Source organism: Gallinula chloropus, assembly GCF_964237585.1.
Source record: "Gallinula chloropus genome assembly, chromosome: 26".
Lineage (NCBI taxonomy): Eukaryota > Metazoa > Chordata > Aves > Gruiformes > Rallidae > Gallinula > Gallinula chloropus.
The window spans coordinates 1216231-1237032 of record NC_140111.1 but is presented as its reverse complement, the minus strand read 5'-3'; the positions used below and the strand labels follow the sequence as shown (position 1 = coordinate 1237032).

The window sequence follows — 20802 nt, the reverse complement described above, 5'->3', positions numbered from 1 at the left end:
TTGGGAGATTTTAATTGCAAGGAATCTGTTCATCGAGCTATTTTTACACATATTGGAAAAGTATCAAAGCTAATTTTTTAGAAGAGGAAATTATACTTTAAAATTCACTATTGTGAGAAAGTGACTCCCTAATGTCTTTGAGTTTGTGCTTTGTTTCTTGTTAGAAGCATCTCCTGTCTTCCCTGATGAGCCTGCTCTTGTTTTCAGTGCCGGTTTGCTTTAAGATGCTTTTGATCCTGTATTCATTAAAACCTGATCCTGCTGCTTCCCACCAGCCCTAATGGTCTGTGAAATTATTTTCCTTTCTCCAAGATGCTGTTAACTCTGCTAGCACCTGCGGAGTAGAGGAGCTCAGAACGCTGTCAAAAACTCTTCTGATTTATTCAAACCAGCTTTTCTCCACAAACAATAATTAATCTTCAACGTTATCACAGTGATCTTCCTGAGGGGAGAAGTGGGAACGGACTGCAACAGAGTCTGAAGGGTTTTATCGCCGCTGTTTTCCCCTTCTACAGGTACAGAGAGATAATTGGACAAAAGACTTGAAAATCGAGGATAAGGTTCTCTCTGTATAACAGCATGAAAGTATGAATGAGCATAAAGGGCTTAAACAGCTGCAGGGAAAAAAAGAGAGGAAGTAAATCCAGTAAGAGAAAGAAGTGGGGAACAGTGAAGTGAAGTAGTAAAGGAAAGACATGAAAGGGCATTTTCAGTCTGAACCTTGCAGGGAGTAACAACAGTTGAGGCAAAGGCAGGGTTTCTAAGGTACCCACAAACCAAGAATGTCTCAGTTCTGGAGCACGAGGGTTCTCACCGAGGTGGCATTTACTCTCATTCTGGTTTTTAATGCTGGAAGAGAGGAGAGCTCTCTAATTCCCACAGGAGGATAGAGATCAGCAGCAGCTGTCAGTATGCACTTCATTGCACAAGCTCTAGCAAGTGACTTACATCCTGCTACTCTAGAACATCCTTCGAGAACGGAACAGCTTGATGTGGAGCTCATCAGTGGGTTTTGCCTCCTCAGCAGCAACACCCTGCAATGACCATTATTAGGTGACTGCAACCAAAACGGCAGCAGCGAGTGCTCGGGTGTGTAATTTCATTTGAAGGAGCTTGTTTCCTACTACAGTTTGGTTGTTTCCTTCAAAACCAAGTATTCAGAAGCAAAAGTAAGGTTGTCCATGTGATAGTTTGGTTCTACTGTAGATATCCACAGGCTGTGGTCCTTAACTGTACAATCATGTTATCTTTAACCTGGTCTCCGAAGGAGATAAAGCTCATGTTTTTGATGTTCCCATCTTCTTACCCCTCAAACCCTTCTAATTCATCAACATTTCCCAAGAAAGAGAAGTAGGGGCCTCAGAGATCGTGTTCTACCACATCCCATCAAAGCAGGGATCACAACTCAGCATGGGCAGTGTTAGCTTTTCCACTGGACTGTGCTGTGGCTTTCTGTGACTGGGTAAGTTTCCCAATGATTCCATGAAATGCTGCCCCCTGCATGGGTTCCCAAGCTTTATGTTACTCACACTTCCTGAAATATTTACTGACTGCAAAGATAATTAATTTCTTCTGGGGCATTTCCTCAATTATCAGATAATGGTGTCTTGCTGCTTAGAAATATTAATAAAGCTCTCTTAACTAGTACCCCTGTGAATTCAAGAGGTAAAATGCTTCATGCAACACAGAGGGGAAAAGAAAATCTTATAATTTATCAAGCCAGGGAAAATACACCTTGTCAAGAACTAGGCACTAATTTAAGTGCCCAACTTGATGTATCTCAGGCCTTATTATTCAGAGAAGCTGGTAACTCAGCTGTGCTTTGTGTGTTCAGATCCAAGTGTCAGCTCTCCTGGCGTGTGGCTGTGAACACCCCCTCTCTGCAGAGCTAGCCCAGCCTTTTGCACAGTGATACAGACCTTGGTCATCAGTTAAACAGGTTAGGGGATTGCCACACAGGTCCCACACAGCACGGGCAGCATCAGCTAATCCAGGATTCTGGAAGTGATTAGAAGTTTAGCTAACAAGTGTCAGGCAAATCGTGCTGCCAGAGGACACAAACTCAACTGTCTACTCGTTCCACTGCCACAGAAACACTGATCCCTACTGTTGGAGTGGACTTGAGACAGTTGAGATTGTTACTGCCTCACACTGTTTAATTTTAGATGGGAAGAGTCCTCTGGAGGACAGCTGGAGCACACCAGGCCTGTTACAGATGTGCCCAGCTCTGTTTGGGGTCCAGGGCCACCCCACAATTCCTTAGTGTTGTCTTTAAACAGCCACTATTATTACAGGGAAGATTACAATGACATTTAATTAGGAAGTGTGAGGTGCTAGTCCCACCTGCAGAGAAGCACAGCGCTATGTCTAAGGACCACGAGGGGAAAATGGTTCCTGGCTGTCCCCAAAATTACAGACACCCAGTTAAAATATTTCAGACTTCAGTCCCCTTTGAGTCAAGCAGAACAAGTCAGACTTATTCCAAGTGACAGAAGGGTTCTGTGACTGACCTGGCTGGATTTTAACTCCCATGGATTCTTCAGCATCTGGTCCGTGCTGACACAACCACTCTTGGGATTGCCTAACGCTGCACTTCGCTGCTCTGGGAGCACCTGAAGAACCAATAAAGGGCCTGAACCTGCTTCCAGGAGAAAAAACACCCCCACACCACCACCCCCAACTGTGGCAGCCTCTGCCTTCTCCTAGTGAAGCACAGAATGAGGCCCTATTTCAACAAGCACTGTGTGAGCGCCACGCTGTCTGCTGAACGTGCTCGTTCCCCCCTTTGCTTTAGAAGAGGTTAATTCCTCAGAAAAACTCTGGAAACAGGCTGCGAGCTTACCAAAGGAGCTGAACTGTGCTGATGATCTTAAAATTGTCCAGGGTCCTGTATGTGCAGAAGTATGAATGAAAAGGCCAATACAAGCACTGCAGAAAAGCACAGCAAGGAAAAGGAAAAGCCATAGTTGTACTCATTTAATTCTGAAGCCTTAAATGCAGCTTTCATCTTAGTTTTTTCTTTAAAATATGTAAAACCTTCAATACCTCGTTCCTGTGTGACATCCAGCTGCCTTGGTTTCAGTCTGAGGCAGTAACTGTTGCTGAAATTCTGTTAGTTATGAACTTCAAGCCTAAGGGGGAGACTCTTTATTACGAGTATCTATTTCCAACTCATACCCCATCCCTCCTGGCCTTACCAACATCTTCCTACTACTAGCCAGCATAAGCTTACTACAGGCTGAAGTGGGACTCTAAAGCTGGTGTGTAGTTGCCCCACTGGGCTCTATTTTGGTTCTCATGTGTTTTTCAGTCCATGAAACCTGACAGGGATTCTCATTTCCTTTGCAGGAGCGTGTGGAATCCTGCAGGATAAACTCCCAGCATCTCTTCGCTCTTAACTGAGTAGTGGTGCAGCACAAATCCTAGTTGTTCTTGAAGAACAATGCTTACAGTTGGGTATTTTTTAACGTTATATCTTCAAGATTGGCAACGAATTGTTCTCAGTTATAACTTCCTTATCCCTTAAGCTGTTTTCTTTGAGCTTTGTAATTTTCCCCAAGCCTTTACTGTCCAGTGACCAGAGAAGCATTAGCATTACAGTTACATCCACCTCTAGAAAACATAAGCACATACAGTACCATCTCCTTCATTCTATGTGCTCTCTAAACATTTGGGGTTTTTTAAAAACATCTGCAGTGGAGTTGCAGAAGGAGCTCGTAAAGACAAGGAAGATGAAAGGGAAAAGAACACAGCTGCCAAGTTCCCCCCCCCACGGATGCCACGTCTCAGTTAGCTACAAAATAAAACTTCACCTTTCTTAGCTGATCCATCAGCGAGTTCCTCCTGGAGGGACAAACAGGCACAAACACCACAGCAACAGAGCCTGCTGTTTGCTCTCAGTCTGTGCGTGACTCTTCTCCTCTCCCCAGAACCACCACGAACTGACAAGGTTCCTTGGAGGATTCTGGCAGAGATGTTTTCCGAGCCCTCGGCTGCGGTGCCAGGGGCTGCTGCTGAGCAGGAGCCCAGCTGGGTTGTGTTACGTGAGGACAAGAGGACAGGCAGGTGTGCACATGCTGATTTCCATCCCTGCTGTTGGGAAGGGAGGCAGCTCTGCAGAAGAGAGAGTGATGGTCTCAAAGCTTCCAACGACTCCAAACGTGAGCTCTGCTGATGGTCAAGAATAATTAAGCAGGATGAAAAATGGAGGAAAACCTGGATTTCCATGATGTTTTTACTCCAGGCCAGAGGCTCTAGAAGTAGTGTTATGTTGTTAATTAAAGAGGAACTGGTTGGTTTTTTTGTTTTTTTTTTTTGGTTGTTTTTCTCCTTGTATTTCTTGAAAATTATTGAAATAAGAGTTCCCCCTGCTGGCAACTGGACTCTGGAGCCAACACACAGCAGAGGGAAGATGGAATCTCCTCTTACCTTCTCAGCCTGACCTTCACGTTTTCACTTGCAGTGCTTTTCTAAGGCACTTAATTAATTATCCTCAACTGATTTCCCTTCCCCTTCTACTCAGAGGAAGGCCACTCACACCTTGTCAGGAAAGGGCAAACCTTCAGTAACTCCTTGGCAGGTCAGCCCAGACTCAAAACCGTTCCACAGCGAGTGCCCAAAGCACCCACCACCTTTGGCCACAAAGGGGAATATTTTACACCTCCCATACAAAACCTTTTCATTTTGGAAACGATACAGATAACCAGAAACCCACTGCTTGCCTACAGCTGGGGAAATAAAGCCAGATCAAACACACAGGACTGAAAAGAACCAGGTAGTCTTCTTTATTTAACTCTGATCACACCCTTCTAACCAAGTGGAGAGACAGAGTGAGTGGCAGCAGAACTGGTGAAGCCCAGACTGTGGGTACAGAACCCGGGCACTGGGCTTGAATTGAACCTCTGAACCCCTGTACAGGTGCACAGGCTGGCACAGGCTGCTTCCTGCTCTGAACCAGCAAAGGGTGACATCCCAGCAGCAGCTAAAGGCTCCTCTGCACAGCCGCACCCTGGGTGTTAGGCAGTAACCAGTAAAACTAGAGTAGGTTCTGCCAACACTTTGTATGTTCCCCATCTCTTACTTGAAGACAGAAAGCCTTTCCTCATGCTTGACCAGGAATTCAAGCGTTGCCTCTGCAGACACTCGTGCCAAGGAGCTGTTAAACATAATCATCCCTCCTCAAAAGGTGCCTCAAAGAGGAGCTACAATTTCTAACAGGAAAGAGTAACACAGGGGATGAAAACTCTATTGGATCCTAACCCAGCTCCTTTGGATTCTACCTGTCTTTACATAGAGACAGCTGAACTCAAGCAGGAACACCCCCCCCAAGCCACCAGGCAGGCTCCTCCAAGTGTGGTAACCAGTCTGTCACTGGGGAGAGGTATTACAGCAACGCTCCTGGCAGCTCCAAGCTGGGGACCTGTTTTGTGGCAGTGCTGTTAGAACTGTCCAAGAAGAAAAGTCAGTGCTGATTTGAAAACAGCTTCTTGAATTGTTTTTGCAGCCTCCTCTGGGATCTCGTGGTAGATGAAGTCTGGAGAGAAGACAGCAAGCTGTCCAGGGAAACCCAAAGGGTTCAGGCTCAAGGTAGGTACAAGAGCTGCCTTGGTTTTAAGAAATTATTATTGACTAAGAGTCAGAGGTGCAGCAAGAACCAAGCTGGAGCAATACCAGGAATAGGCTTTAGAGCTAAAGTGGGTCAAGGGAGCCTGCAGCAAACAGGAGAGAGAAAATCTCCTTTATTTTCTTTCTTCTTGGCAGACTGATCTTTAAATCTGTGCTCTGAATACAGACAAGTTGAAGATATTGGTAAAGACAGATCTTGGCTTAGAAAATAGACCCCAGGAAGCTCCCAGCTTCTTTCTGCTGGTTGTCTGGGCTGCTGCAGTCTGGGGAAGGAGACAGACCTGTGGCTTTGAGCACAAGTTCCCTTCAAACTGCTGGCTTCTTTGCTATGGTTAAAGGAAGAAAGTTAACAAAATCTTTGGGGTTTGTTGCTCGGTTTTCTTGTTTGAAAGACACCTTCTCTCAGAGCTACACCTAGACCTAGGGAAAAGAGCTCAGGAAGAGCTGTCTTCCTACTGTGGACACAAGAGACAACTCGGCTTGAGTTGTTGCTAACAGACTGACAGCAGAGGGGAGAAAGGCTGCTGCTGTCTCAGTCCCTGTTCCTGACCAAAGACCTTCTCAGGAGCTGTAGTCAGCACAGAATTGTCACCCATAAGCAATTCTGCTCTGGTGGAATCAAACCAAGAGTGATTTCCCCTTAGTTGGAGGCACATGCACTAGAGTAGTGGTTTGTAGCAGCAACTCAAACGTTCTCAGCAGGTGACATGTTTGACCAGAGATTCCAAGATTATCACAAGGAAGTGATTTATAATGTCAGGTCTCTGCTTGCACAGTGAGGGGGAGCTGCCTCTATCCCTACATTACTGATTTCATAGAAGGGAAACCAAGCTTGCAAAGCCAACAGGCCTGAGAGCTCACCAAGATGCTTTTGGTTGCTGAGTTTGAGAACCGGTCACGTTTAAGACAGGGTGAGAGAAAGAGCAGCACAAGTCCTATAAATACAGAGAAAAGAGTTTCATGATCAAGACACACAAAAGAGAACTAATTCTTCTCTCTGCCACAGTGTTCATGAACAAGCCCTGCAATTTCTCTGCTCTCCTTTGTAAAACAGGAGTAGGATTCATTACCTTAGAGATACTGGGAAGTGCCACTGTCTTCAGGGCAGCTGGAATCTCTGTGCAGGATCAGATGCCAGCACATGGCGTTCACCAGGCAGTATCCATGGAGTTCAGCCACAGAGGCTTTTACTTCAGGATTCTCTACTACTGAGAGCATGTTTGCTCGCTACTTATCGCTTGACCTTTAAGACAATGTAAGTTAGCAAAGGGGTGAGGGTGGCAGAGGAAAACCCTTTAATAGCCTCAGGTTTAATTCTGCAAGAAACATGTTGTTTGGGCAGAGCTACAGGACAGCAAGACAGATTAAATGAAAACCAAGTCTGAAGCCAAAAAAAGTTGTAAGAAAAGCTGGGGCTGGGGAGAGGGGAGCAGGGGGGAGAGAGAGAGACTCACAACAGCCGCTCAGGAAAGAGATCAAGATCCCATCTGGAGGGGCAAAAGGCCAAAGCCATGAACAGATGGAGACCAAGCGACAGCTGGTGGGAACATGCTTTCATGTGTAAAGTTTGCTCTGTGGAGAATTGTGCTCTCCAGCTCTGAAGGCATCATTATGGTAACAACTCCTCCCCGTGCCACGCTGGGGAGCTGCCTGTGCTCAGGAGCGGGTGTGCGGCAGCTCACCGCGATGGCGGTTAATTAACGAGGCCCCTTTCAACAGTTAGAAGCTGTTGTCACACAACCTTGGCAGGGTTTTAGCAGCAGAGGGTCCTGTTCCTTCATCAGCAGAGGTGGGGGGGGATAGAAAGAATTCATTAGGGCCCCACTGGTTAAACAGGTTTCCAGTAAACTTTTACATAAGCCAAGAGTTGCTTCTGGTTTAGAAGGGCTGGGATGAAGGACATCATGCTGCATCTCAGAGTGTACTCATATCTTAACAGAACTGGCTGCTCCAGCTTGTGGAGAAGCCAATCAATCAATCAATCAATCAATCAGAAGGGGCTCTCTCCAGCACAAGTCTTTAATCCAGAGATCTTTCCAGGCCACCTGGAGGAATTAACATGATTCTACGACTAGTCCTCTCCATGGAGAGCTGGCTGCTCTTTCTACCCAGGAGCAGCCAACGGTACTGAAATCAAAGTTCTGGAAGAGTGGCCATTGTCACTTTTTCTTTAATAAAGATATGAAGGGTTGTTTTTTTTTTTTCCCCCTGTTAAGGCAAGAATTTCATCCTGCTGCTAGGATCTAGGAACGCAGCCCCGATTACAGACAAAACAAAGCAGCTTAATTACAATTAAAACTAAAGTATTACACTTGAAAGACAATTTAGAATTTAAAAAAAAACAAACTAAAGCAAAACAAACCTCCAACACAAACACTGCCCTTCTGATCACCTATCCTGAGTCCAGTTCCATAACAGATTCTGAGGTACAAGACAATAAATTAAAAGTTCATTCCAACTGCAGAGATCAACCATTTGCCTCAATGCGACGTCTTCTTTACTCCCTTCCCAAATTTGGCATCGAGTCCAAGGCCTGCAAAGAGACAGGACAATCCATGGGCACAGAAACCAGCTTCAGAGTCTTCAACATGCCAGGAGCTTTGGGAAAAATCAGCTCAACAGCACTGATTTACCAAGGATCCCCCAGAGATGCTGACCCACCCGGTGTCGGGGGGACATAAAATGACCCAACAGATCTGTTACAAGTCCCACTCCTCTTTTCTGGCACCAAGAAGCTCCCAACACCCTCCTCTAGCAAGAGCATCCCGATGCAGTTATGGGTATTGTTTGCCCAGCATCTTTTGTTTGCTCCCCCCTCGCTGTTCACCGTCCCCGCTGGAGTTACTGGGACAGGGCCTGAGGGGTTTCCTGCCCAGACTTACCCAGGAACACCAGGACCGTCCCCACCCACTGTGTTGTGCTGATGGGGTTGGCAAAGAGGATGACAGACGCTAAAATGGTGAAGAACTTGCGGGTTGTGGTGATGATGGAGCAAGTAAGAGGCCCGAAGTACACCACAGTCATGAAGATGAAACTCTGGTGAGACACAAACAGACGCCTTTTGTCACCCCCACGTGGAAAAAGCACAACACAGACTGTATTTTCAGCTGAAAAGCTGCTGAGACAGAGTCACAGAACCACAGGGGTTGGAAGGGACCCCCAGAGCCCATGGGGTCCAACCCCCTGCCAAAGCAGCTCCCCAGGACAGGGCACACAGGTCGGAGTCCAGATGGGGCTGGAATCTCTCCAGAGAAGGAGACTCCACACCCCCTGGGCAGCCTGTCCCAGGGCTCCCTCACCCTCACTGGGAAGAAGTTCTTCCCCAGATTGGTGGGGAACTCCCTGTGCTCCAACTTGAGCCCATCACCCCTTGTCCTGTCCCCACAGACACTAAGCAGAGGCTGCCCATGGCCCCCTGTGTCCCACCCTTCAGCTATTGATACCCATTGATCAGATCCCCCCTCAGGCTTCTTCTCTCCAGCCCCAGGTGAAGTCTGCACAACGAGGGAAGGGCACGTACCTGACCCAGCGCGCTCGTCAGGCCGAACAGGAGGATGTTGTAGATGATGCTGGGGTAGCGTTCTGTAAAACTCAAGAACTCCCAGAGCTCTCCAGTGAACAGGATCCCTGGAGGAGGGAGCAAGGGGAAAAGCATGAATTACGAGCCCAAAAGCAACCTGAGCCACTGCTGCCCACGTGGTGCCAATTCCCTTTTACACTGATCACCCAGCAGGAGCTCCCGACAGCAAAGACTAAATTCCACACGGTGGAAAACACAGAGAACAGGAGGAAAAAAACCCAATCACCTTCCTAGTTAATTAACAAAAGCAGCAACCACAAACTGCAGGGCAGCAGCCTGTGAGGGGACAGCTCCGAAGCGAAGAGCTCTGTGTGGAGCGCTGTCCTCTAGTGGGCCCGAGAGGAGCTACACCCAACCCGGGCAAAACACCCCAAGGAAATCATCGAGTTCTTTACAAAAGGTGCTCTGGGGCTTGTGCCACAGGGCGTGGAAGGGCTGTGGTGTCCCCAGGGCGTTCCTTACCAGCCCCCAGGAACAAGGTGGACCACAGGTTAACGTTCAGCATCATGTGGTTGGAGCCGGTTTGGTAGTGAGCTCTCATGTGGTCCTGAGATACACCCGTCAGCCCGTCCAAGGTCAGGGACAGCAGCTACGAAGAGACACACCAGGTAAGAGGCAGGAAGGGAAACCTCCGCTCCCTGTTTCTCCTCCACGGGATAAAACCTTGAGCCTTCACCCCCTTTTTTTACACCCCAGCCAATCAATGTTCAATGGGTGTTACATGGACTGAGCAGCATCCAAACCAGCACACAGAGGGATGAGCCTGTCCTCACACCCTGACCTCACACCCTGGCTTAGGGGCTCACCCCTCAAGCCCGGGTGTCCTCCTGCAGAAGCGTTTCCAGGCAGCTTTAGGGTGCCCCTGAGGTACAAAGGACGGGGCCTTATCTGTGTCGCAACCGCTCGCTCCTCCTCACCCCTGCCAGGGCCACGGGCACCTCAGCAGTACTCACCAGGAGCAGCTCCCCGTAGCCAAAGACGTGGTCATCGCTCCCAGCCCCCTTCTTAGGCTTGTACAGGAACAGAGCGACACCGGCCACGATCAAGAGGACGCAGAGGTACTTGGCAGGAGGATACTTCTTCCGCAGCAAAGTCACTCCCAAAAGCATGACTGTGAAGAAGCCACATCACAAACCGCTCCCAAACCTCCTTCGGGGGGGTGGGGGGTTAACTTGGCCCAGCAGCACAACACACAGATAAGAGACAGCCTGTGCCTCAGCAGCGGGGCTGAGCTGGGAGCTGGGGGCCACCCTGAGGGCACAGAAACCCCCAGGCACGTGCAAGGGGAACAGGAGGGTTGCGTACCTGGAATGGGCTTACAGGACTTGCCAAGGACCTGGAAAACAAAGAGGGGATGGTAACTACCTGCATCCCATCAAGGAGCGCAGATGTGCAGGGTGAGCACGGGGCCAGAGCACCCCGACACCCCCTCCTGTAGACACAGCGGCTGCTGCACAGGACAGAGACAAAACCCCCCTCACGGGGCTGCTGCTCCTTAACAGCAAAGGTTTTAGAAGCCACCTCACCACCAGCACCACCCCCCAACCAAGGAGCCCTGGGGATTTTCAGGGGTCGGTATTCCCTCCCTGGGACAGTCTGAGCTCTTTGACCCCCCCTCTGCACCCGGCGCTGCCACAAACGCAGCTCCAGGAAAGTAAAGCTCAACCCCACAGCTCCCCTCCCAGTCGTTTCACCAGTGGGTCTTCCCACTGCACTCCCCTCCCCAGCACGGTGCCTGGTTTTGGGGTCCCCCATGTGCTAGGGGTAACTGAGGCTGCTCCCCCCACACACACCCCCCAAACCCCACCTGGGTCGGGTAACTGATGAACTGCAGAGCCGAGTTGCTGGAGACCATGGCCCCCAGGTAGGAGAGGGAGCAGGCGGCGTAGAGCCAGCTGCGGGTGCGGTCTGCTCTGACGGCATCGAAGAAGTGGATCACTGGGAGGGAAACACCCGAGGGGCAGTGAGGGGACGGGGAGAGCCGGCGGCAGCCGCCGCGAAGCGCCTCGAGAACGGCGCCGGAGACGCGGGGGGGGGGGGGGGGGGGGGCAGCCCGCACCGACGCTCTGCGCGAGAACCGGCCCCTCCGGCGGGGCTGCGGGGGGAGCCCCGAGAGCGGCGACTCCCGGCAGCCGCCGGCCGCGGCCCGAGGCACTTACGGAGCTTGGCGAAGGCGGCGTTGATGACGCACTGGATGAACACCAGGGTCAGCGCGAACCTGAACTGCTCCTGCGCCGCGCCCTCCCCGTACCGGCCGCGGGTGCTGCAAGAGCGGGACGCGGTGAGGCGGCGGCGGGGACCCGCCCGACCCCCGACCCCTGTCCCCCATGCCCGCTCCCCGGGCCGCGGCGGGAGCGGCCCCCCGGCCCCCCCAGCCCCCCCCCGGCCGCTCACATGCTCTCCTGCAGGATGCCGTAGTAGAAGTAGCAGGCGAAGACGCCCAGGAAGCAGACGGGCAGGCGGAGGCGCTCGGGCAGCGCGGCAGCGCCCGTGCCCGTGCCCATGGCGGCGGCGCGGCCGCTCAGCGCCGGGGCCACGTCCAGCACCGCATCCCGCGGCGCGGCCGGCGGCGGAGCGGGCTGCCTCATACGCCCGGCCTGCGCCCGCCACGGAGCCAGGACCCTGCCGGCCCGGCTCGGCGGGGCCCGCCCGCCCGCCGCGCTGCCGGACTCGCCGTAGCGCGGAAACGGGAAGGAAGCGCGGGGAGATCGGACGGAGCAGCCGCTCTGAGACTCCTCGGGGCCGCTCCGGGGCGGCACCCGCCGCGGTTCAGCGGCGTTGGCGGTGGCGGGACGGCCCGAAAACGCGGGCAGCGCCTTGGGCAGCCCCAGATGGGGCCCTTCTCTGTGCGCGGCGCTCGCGGTGACGCAACGCGATGTGGAGAGTGGGGATTGGCTGCGGGGCGGGGGGAGCGGAGCTCGCGGACGGTCGGCGTTCCCGCCGTCGCCTGAGCGACCCGGGCAGGGGGTGTGCGCATGCGCAACGGGCGGCACCGCCCCGGCCCCCGCCAGCGCCGCGCAGGTCCTACCGCCCGCCCGCCCCGGCACCGCCCAGCGCCGCAGCCGAAGGCCGGGCCCTGGCTGCCCCCCCGGCCCCCGCCCAGGCCGAGCTGGGGTCACCCCGGGAGCGGCTGAGGCAGAGAACAGAGCGGTGCGGGGCCCGGGGGGTGCTCAGCCCCGCGACAGGGGCGCAGGGAGCCGCCCCGTGAAGCCCCCCGGGCGCAGGGGGGGTGGAGGGGCAGAGTGAAGCCCCCCAGGCGCGGGGGGGGGAGGGGGGGGGGGTGCAGACTGAAGCTCCACAGACACACTCACTGCTGGAAATGTTTATTTTGTCTCCTCACCCCCCTCAGCAGCCGCCCCAACCCCCTCCAGAGGCCCGGCCGGGGCTCCACAGCCCCCCCAGGCCTGGGGTGCATCCAGAACAGCACCCACAGCCGATACAGGAGGGAACAGGCGGCTTCACAACACCCCGCCCCCCTGCACAAGGCCAGACCCTCCCCGAGGGGGCCCAGCCCCCAGCCCCACTTCTCTACAGCAGCAACGACCCGCCTCAAACAGGGACCTTTGTGTGGGGTCGGTTCTCCCACCCAGCCCCAGTTCCCACAGCACGGCCAAGGCACTGGGACAGGAGGCAGGTGGTTTTGGGACACGGGGCTGGGGGAGTCTCTGTTCAGGCACCAGGCTCTGCCCGGTACCAGGGTGCTGGTAAAGCTCCAGGCTGGTTCCCAGGGTCAAGGTGTCCTGGGAGGTGTGGGACTGGGATCCCAGGCTCAAGGGAGACAAGCTGTGCAGATCTACAACAGCTCCCACGCCGAGTCAGCCAGGGGCAGGCAGCTGACAGGGCCCTTCACCCCCTTCCCCCTCTTCAGGGGCCAAGCAGCCACAGGGGAAAGGGGTGCAAGAAACCCCCCCCAAAAATTCTCCCAGCTCACCCCCATTTGTGCAGCCATGAAGCACGAGCTTCCCTCTGCTCCCCACAGCAGCACCCGGCTGCTCCTCACCAGCAGCACAATCACAAAGGAAACAGACAATTCACCACAGGAAAGTGCTCTGACCAGGGGAGGTTCAGCCAAACAACCCCCCCAGCAGCCAGGAGGCCGGGGGCACGCTGTGTCCTGCCCAGTTTCTACCACCTTTGGAGGCAGCCAGTCGTGGTTCTCCCTCCCAGGGCCACCCCTGGGCTGTCACATCCCACCCTCAAGGCACTAACTCTCCACAGGCTGCCGGGGACACCCCGAGGAGCCGGCGCTGCCGTTGCCAGAGGCCTCAGACCACGAGGGAGCTGTGGAAGATGCTCTCCTCTGGCTGGCCACGCTTCCAGGGCTCGTAGTTCAGCGCAGGAGACTTGGGCACCTCAGTGAAACTCTCCACCGCCGCCTCCTTCCTCGCCCCGAGGGGCTGGCAGGATGCAAAGGGTCCCGTGCCGGTGCTGGGAGAAGCTGGAAACCCCCTGAAGAGGAACCCCACGTTTGGGAGGAGGGGTCTCACCAGGCTGACAGGGCAGAAGGCAGAACCGGTGGGGTTGAAGTGCACTTTGTTCTTATCGGGGCAGGACGGCTGGAAGGGCTGGTCAGGGCTGGGGGAGCTGGGGGGGAGACACAGGGAGGCCACACTCAGCCCCTGGAAACACACAGACTGGTGCTGGAGAGGGGCTGGACTGGGAGCTGAACTGAGAGCTGAACTCCTCTGATCTGGGCTGCTCTCCAGGTACAGAGGAAGAGCCTGTTTCGTTCTGTAAGGGCTCTTGTCCACAGAGCCACTTCTCCTCCTCAGGAGGCTTTTCCAGAGGGGGAAAAACCTTCTGCTGGGCCAGGCAAAGAATCCCAAGAGCCTCCCAAGGGTTGGCAGTTCAGCTGTCAGGGTCTGCGCAGCCACGCTGGTGTTGGGAGCTCTTCCTAGAGGCTGATCCCTCCTTTTCCAAGAGTGGGAACTGCCTCAACAGAAGCCTCTGCTGCCCCCAGCCCAGCCCCAGCCCCCTCCCACGAGTTCTCCTCCCCCAACACCCCCTGTACTCACGAGGCTTCTTCAAAGGCCAGGACCTTCTCGCATCCCTCCGGAGGTTCCCGTTTGAACACGTAGCTGTGGTTGGGCCGAGGAGAAGCAGCGAAGGCCAGGACTGGGGAAGGGCTGCCCTCTCCTAGCAGGGAAAAGGTGGAACTTGAGAAAGTTTTAAAAGACTCCAGCACCCCTCTAACACCACACACAGGCTGTTCCAGCCCCTGGGGCCACGGGCTCCAACACCCCAAAGCTGCAGCATCTCAGCTGCGCAGTTCCCAGCTCACCCCCTCCCTCTGGTACTGGAAACCACCCACCCACCCAGGCACAGCAGTTACCAGAGGTTTCACTGCCCACTCTGGTTCAGGATGAGACCCCATCTCCCATCCCTAATGCAGCCTCCAGCCCAGCATGACACAGAGGAGCTGCTGCACTGAGGTTTCTGCAGCACTGACCCCCCTCCCTGCACACTCCCCAGCCCCTCTGAGTTTTACCTTTCTCCTTCAGATCTGGCTGCACCTCCTCTGCCCCTGGGCAGGGCTCTTCTGCTGCCAGTTTGACCGGGGTGTGTGGGGAAAGGCGGAGAGGCACGGAAGGGGAAGGGGAGAGGCTGCTACAGCTGCTGCTGCTGGGCTCCAGAGGCAGGGACGCATCTCCAGAGCCTCTCTGGGCAGGTGCTGGTGCCCTGTGGCCGTCTGGAACATCCAAAATCTAGGGAGGGAGCAAAGCCTCACTTAGCAGGGCAAGAAAAATCCAGCTCACCAGCAAAGGGGTTGAGCAGTGGCTGCAGCTGCAGACAGCAGCTCCCCAGGGTGCTGGATCCACTTCAGGGAGCCAGGTGGCCTTTTGCAACCAGGAGGACATCGGCCTTTCTCTACCACAGTTCACAGCCTGCCCCAGATCACCTCACCCACACCTGCACCACACCACGTGGCCTCTGGATGCCCAAAGTGTCCCCTAAACCTGTCTACAAGGTGACATCTGGGCCCAGATTACCACTGGCCCATCTCTGGGCACACTGGAGGGGAGCCAGCAGCTGCCTGAACCAACTGAGGTAGTTACACACCTGGAACAAACTAACCCGAGCACAGAGCTGGAGGGGTGGGAAGGGACCCCCAGAGATCGAGTCCAACCCCCCTGCCCAAGCAGGGTCCCTGGGACAGGGCACACAGGGCTGGAATCTCTCCAGAGAAGGAGACTCCACACCCCTGGGCAGCCTGTCCCAGGGCTCCCTCACCCTCACTGGGGAGAAGTTCTTCCCCATCCTGGTGCAGAAAACACACACAGGCAGCGTGTCCCTAGAGGAAAGGATTTCCAAGCCCTCCCAGGTGACCTGGGGCACTGTCCTGACCTTCACTTACCCGCAAAAGCTCTTCCTCACCCTGCCCCCTCACAAACACCTCCTCCAGCTCCTGGTTCAGCCCTTCCAGGCTCCTGTGCAAGCAGGGGCTGAGCCTCAGAACAGGACACGGAGAAAGGAAGCCTGGAGAAGAGTCCTGGAACGATGCAGAATCAGAGCAGTCAGAGTTGTATCACACCCCAGCTCAGAGGTTGTGTCCTGTTCCCACAGCTCTCTGGGGCTCAGCCAAAGCCTTCCAGGAGCCTGATGGAAGCAGCCACATAAACACCAACAAGTGGGGATCAGGGCACAGGGACACATGGAAGAGACTGGAGAAGACAAAACCAAATTCTCCCTTCTCAGGCGTGCAAACAGCAGCCTGGGAACAGCTCAGACACCTGCTCAAAGGAGTGTCTGCTCCCCATCTCACCAGGATGTATGGTGACAGCAGAGTGGGACAGGTGAGAACGTACCCTGAGTGATGCCAGGACAGCGTGGTCACCCTGCAGTGGGCAGCTCTTCTCCTTCTCTTTGCCACTCCGGCCATTTAGCTTTGTTCTCTGGAGCTGCTGCTTCAGCTTGGCAATCTAGCAAAGAAAGTTCCAGCTCTAGAGCCAGAGAAGCCAACACACCTCCAACCAGAAAGGATCCTGCCTTGTCTCTCTCCTCCCCCTCTCCTCCAGCCCACAAGGAAGTGCCAGAACAGAGCTGGTTTCAATCGCACAAGCAGCTGCTCTGGCCGCCCCTCAAGGGATGAGCCACAAGTACTCCGAGGCCTCGGCACAGACTCCCCCAGTTCCTCCACTGGGTCTGGGTGATTTTCCACCTACAGAGCGACAGGAACCGGCCACGACAGCGACAAGCACCACACTGAGCTGCAGCAGAGCTGCTTTACAACAGCTGCCTGCTGGAGGAAGCCAACACCACCAGTCTGCAGCCGAACGGCGGCGTGAGAGACGAGCAGGAGGGCTGAGGTCTCCCCCCTGATCACATCCTGTCCTCCCACTCCCCTCCCATGCAAGCAGGAGCCTCCTGTGCGTCCGGCACTGCCAGAGACCTGGCTGAAGCGTTGGGAGGGGTCTGGTTTACCTCTCTGCGGTGATCTGTGCTACCCCAAGAAGCAGAACGCTTGTGAACACTGGAGATGGCTTTCCCCACTTCCGCCTCATGCCAGGACACCGGAGTCTGGAGTGATGAGAAACAGGGCTGAGAAGAGGCACGTCATCTCCTGGTGGGTAGAGCCCTAAGAGCAAGTGATCAGCTTCCTCCCATCCTCAGTCCTATTCCTCATCCCCCACCTCAGGAGCGGCTCGTACCACGTGGTGGGAGACAGCCATCTCTTCAAAGTGGTCTGGGCCAGCTGTGTGCCCGTCAGGAACCTGGACCTCACAGACCTGCAGGGTGGAGGGACCTGCCCCAGAAGGCAGCACCTTAAAGGGCTACGAGGGACCTGGTGTGGTGATGAAGCCACCAGCCCCGGAGGAACCACCGCAACCGCCGCTCGCTCAGGCTCCCGGCTGGGGCAGGTGACGTGGGGGCTGCAGGCACCCCGTGCACCAGAGGAAAAGCCTCACCCACCTGTGAGAACACACAACTGGCTTCTCAGACCTCAGGCTCCTGCAGCAGGAGCTCAAAGGTGTCACCAAACGCTGGGTCTGGCCTGCAGAGCGGCTGCTGCGGCGCTGGGAGCACCCAGCTGCCTCTCCAGCTCCGCTCCCTCTGTCTGCAGGGCCCCAGTTCCCAGCTGAGCTCTCCCTCGGTGCAGGAACAACTCTCCTCAGCACCACCTGAGGCAGCTGCTTTTCCAAGCAAGAGCACCAGTGTCAGTGGGAATCAGGGCGAGCGGCTGATCTGATCAGCACCGGGTGTGAACTTCCTTCCCCCCAGCGCTCCCAAAGCGCTTCGTGCTCAAGCCCAGCCCCTTCCCCGCCCCAGCGTCCCGTTTCTGCGCCTCTCAAGCGCTGCCCGCCGCGGCCGTGGGAGGTTTGGGATGCTGCTTCCCCCCTCTGCGCAGCGAGGGGCTGCCAGGAGGCGCAAGGGCCTGAGAACCGTCCCCCTCCCAGCAGCTGAGGCGCCTCCCCAGAGGCGGCTGCGGGAACGGCAGCTGCTCCCAGCAGCCCCGCACAGAAGCCTCTTCTCTCCAAACGGGGTTTCAGAACTACCCAGACCCAAGGCACGAGGCGAGGCACCCCGAGAGGGACCACACTGCCCTCCTGCAAAGGGTGACAAGTCCTTCCGGGCAGAAATCCAGCCCTCCCCAGACTCTGGGGGCTCCGAATGAAGCCCCCTCCTCACACTCTCTTCAGCCAAACCCGTCTGCTGCCCACCTCAGTGTCTTGCAGGGCCTGCAAGGAGCAGACAGCACAGACCAGGGATGTTCTTGTTGATTTATGGTGCTGGGTTTGCTTTGAGCTGAAATCCATCCTTGAACTGCTGCTCTGAGGCCCTGGCAAGCTCAGAGCACTCGGGCACAGCCACCCCCTGCTCCCCCTGATCTGCACCAGACCCAGGGGATGGGAAACCCAGCAGCAAAGACCAACCTCGCTGCTCCTGCACAGGGCACAGCTGATCTCACTCCCACCTCAAACAGCCTCTCCTAAGCAGCTCCAACGCTGTCATTTGGCTGTCAGCCCAAAGCATGGTGGCATTTTTATATCCCAGCAGCTCACACACGTACAGCCAAGGAGAAGAGGCAAAGGTCTGAGAGGTGAAGCCCCAGCCCTGCCCCACGCCACTGCCAGAGGCTGCTGAGGACAGTCCAGCCAACGCTCCTCTGGAAGCCCCTGCGCCCTGTTTGAGGAGTCACTCACTATTGCCACAACAGGCAGCACTGCACCAACCCTCAGACACACAGAAAGGGCCTAAAAAGGCAAAAAAGGGGGAAAAAAAGAGATGAGTTTGCAATAAGGAGGCCTGAAGATGAAGAGCACGTCCCACCTCTCATGGGCAGACGATCAAGGCAGAAGGAAATTACGGAACCTTCTGTACTAACTGTGGCAAAACCGCTTCCTCAGGAGGGGGAGAGAGAGAAACAGCCCTCTGCAGAGCCAGGCAAAGCCACAAGCTCCAAGCATGAAGAGCACTGCCACCCTCAACCCCACGCCCAGCACCTCCAGTCCTGTCTCTCACTTTGTCACCCTACAGATGGAGAGAGCTCTGCAAACCAGCCCGTGGGCAGCTGTGTGAGGAGGGGAGTAACCACGTGCTGGCTGGCAGAGGAAGTCCTGGGTGTGATAAATTGAGCCTGAAAACCATGGAAGGGTTGGCAAAGTCCCAGAGGTTGTGATGAGGAGCGTTTTGTTGGCACACAGGGTGGTGGAGACCTGAGGACTCTTGTTCCCAGGTTTCAAGAGACAGTTGGGCAGGAGGAGGGGACTGTCACTCGTGGGTCACAAGATGCATGGGTGGGAATCAGCATCTGCAGGACACTGGCACGGTGTGGGGAGTGACCAGCTCCACGCTCAGCAGGCAGAGTTGGCATCACAGTATCTGCCATTCAGGAAGGAGGAGGCATCCCTCTTCTTCAGCCTTTCCCCTCTCCCCAAAAGGGACACGTACAAGCAGAACTAATTAGCCCCAAAAGATCATAGAAACCCAGACTGGTCTGGGCTGGGAGGGACCCCAAGGGTCACAGAGCTCCAACCCCCTGCCACAGGCAGGGACACCAACCTCCAGGCCTGGAGCTACACAAGGTTGCCCAGGGCCCCATCCAACCTGGCCTTGAGCACCCCCAGGGACGGGGCACCCACCCCCTCTCTGGGCAGCCCCTTCCAGCCCCTCACCACTCTCTCTGGGAAGAACTTCCCTCTAACATCTAATTTAAACCTCCCCTCCTTCAGCTGTAATCCATTCCCCCTTCCCACTTAAAAGATGGGGTTTAAGTGTTCCAAGCACCCACAGGGGGTGGGTCCTGTGTGGCTCTATGTGGGACATGGATCCCACTGCTGCTAAGGACAGAAAGGGAGAGCTCACTTCCCTGACTCAGAGACACAGCCAGCCAAATTCTTCCCCTTCCTTTCCAGCACGCTGTCTGCCCTCAGCAGTGCTCTGAGGCACAGGAACTGACACAAAAGCAGGCAGGAATACTTTGGAAAGGGATAATGGAAGCTGGGATCTGATTGAGTTTCCTGCAGACAGCCCAGTGACAAGTGGCTGAACAGCCAAGATCAGAGCCCAAGCGCGCTGGATCAACGGCTCCTCAAGCACACGGATGCTCTTATCCCTCCTCAAATCCTTCACCTCTGCAGACAGCAAACACAATTTGTTGCCATACAGTAATATTTACAGGTTGCTAAGAGTTCCTCGAGGTCTGGAGCATTTTCCATCGCACAGCAGAGCTGTTTGTGCTGCTGAGCCCTTCTGCAGAGCACCCTTGACTCCTCGCAGCGTGTGGCACGCAGCCCGCGAGCGTTATGTAAGGGCTTGGCCCAGAAACATGAGCCAGAAGACCAAAAAGTAAGGGAACTGCACTGAGCCAATACTGGAGCAGAAAGCCAGAGGCCATCTGCCTCCTAACAAGGCCAAGGAAATTCCAACTCTGCACCAAAGTGGAATCGAGTGAAGCTGAGAAGCACAAAGCCAGGGACACAAGCCCAACTCTTCCTAGAAAGACGCAGCTGGGTGGGTGGGAACAGAACGTCTTTCCCTCTTCACCCCTGGCTCACCCAGCCCCAGCCTGGCCCAGAGACTGGAGGTGTTTGTACCTGGGTAGCTTTGTCATTCATGCAGGAAGCAGAAGCTCCTTCGGTGTCCCGTGGCCACTGTCCCAACAAGTAGGAGCCCACGAGGGTGTCGAGCGAGGAGGTGCGGCGCACGCGGGGCTGCCGGGGCCGGCAGGGCTTCTCCACGGGGGCAGCACATGGGACACTGGCTAAACAAGGGGGGAAAGACAAGAGGATCAGACTTCCAAAGCCAGGCTTCAGCAGCAGCTATCACAATTAACGAGCCCACAATTAATTAGCACCCACAGCCCCGAGGAGCCCATTTGCTCTTTGGAAATCGGGAGTCCTGCTGCTTCACCTGAAGGGACCCCAGGAACAGGAGGGGAATGGGCTGGTTAAAGGGCAGAGACTGGCAGGACAAGGGGGCTGGAGTGAAGCTGGAGGAGGGAAGGGGGAGAGGAGAGATTGGGGGGAAGTTCTGTACAGAGAGAGTGGTGAGGGGCTGGAACAGGCTGCCCAGAGAGGGGGTGGGTGCCCCATCCCTGGGGGTGTTCAAGGCCAGGTTGGATGGGGCCCTGGGCAACCTTGTGTAGCTCCAGGCTG

At 55.1% G+C, this 20802-nt stretch overlaps 2 protein-coding genes across 4 annotated transcripts in view; both read right to left on the bottom strand.

The window, feature by feature from the left end:
- Positions 1–7777: 7777 nt before the first annotated feature.
- SLC35B1 (solute carrier family 35 member B1) lies at positions 7778–11793 on the bottom strand (the record flags this gene model as incomplete). Its single annotated transcript, XM_084275481.1, has 9 exons — positions 7778–8158; positions 8508–8661; positions 9146–9252; positions 9668–9794; positions 10159–10316; positions 10511–10541; positions 11013–11143; positions 11365–11468; positions 11600–11793. The coding sequence occupies 9 exons, from the start codon at positions 11791–11793 to the stop codon at positions 8106–8108; spliced, it is 1059 nt and encodes a 352-aa protein (XP_084131607.1). The 3' UTR covers positions 7778–8105.
- Positions 11794–12668: 875 nt separating this feature from the next.
- The window catches only part of FAM117A (family with sequence similarity 117 member A), a 29526-nt gene continuing 21392 nt past the window's right edge, over positions 12669–20802 (bottom strand). The window contains exons 4-10 of one of the 3 annotated variants that reach the window (XM_084275657.1): positions 20242–20408; positions 16628–16723; positions 16012–16125; positions 15561–15695; positions 14694–14910; positions 14221–14341; positions 12669–13789 (exon numbers count right to left, since the gene is read on the bottom strand). In XM_084275657.1, the coding sequence (XP_084131783.1) occupies positions 13471–13789; positions 14221–14341; positions 14694–14910; positions 15561–15695; positions 16012–16125; positions 16628–16723; positions 20242–20262 (1023 nt within the window). In that variant the 5' untranslated portion in view covers positions 20263–20408 and the 3' untranslated portion in view covers positions 12669–13470. Of the gene's footprint in view, positions 13790–14220; positions 14342–14693; positions 14911–15560; positions 15696–16011; positions 16126–16627; positions 16724–20241; positions 20409–20802 lie in introns of those variants that run through there. The other 2 variants (XM_084275658.1, XM_084275659.1) reach the window with 2 other exon arrangements.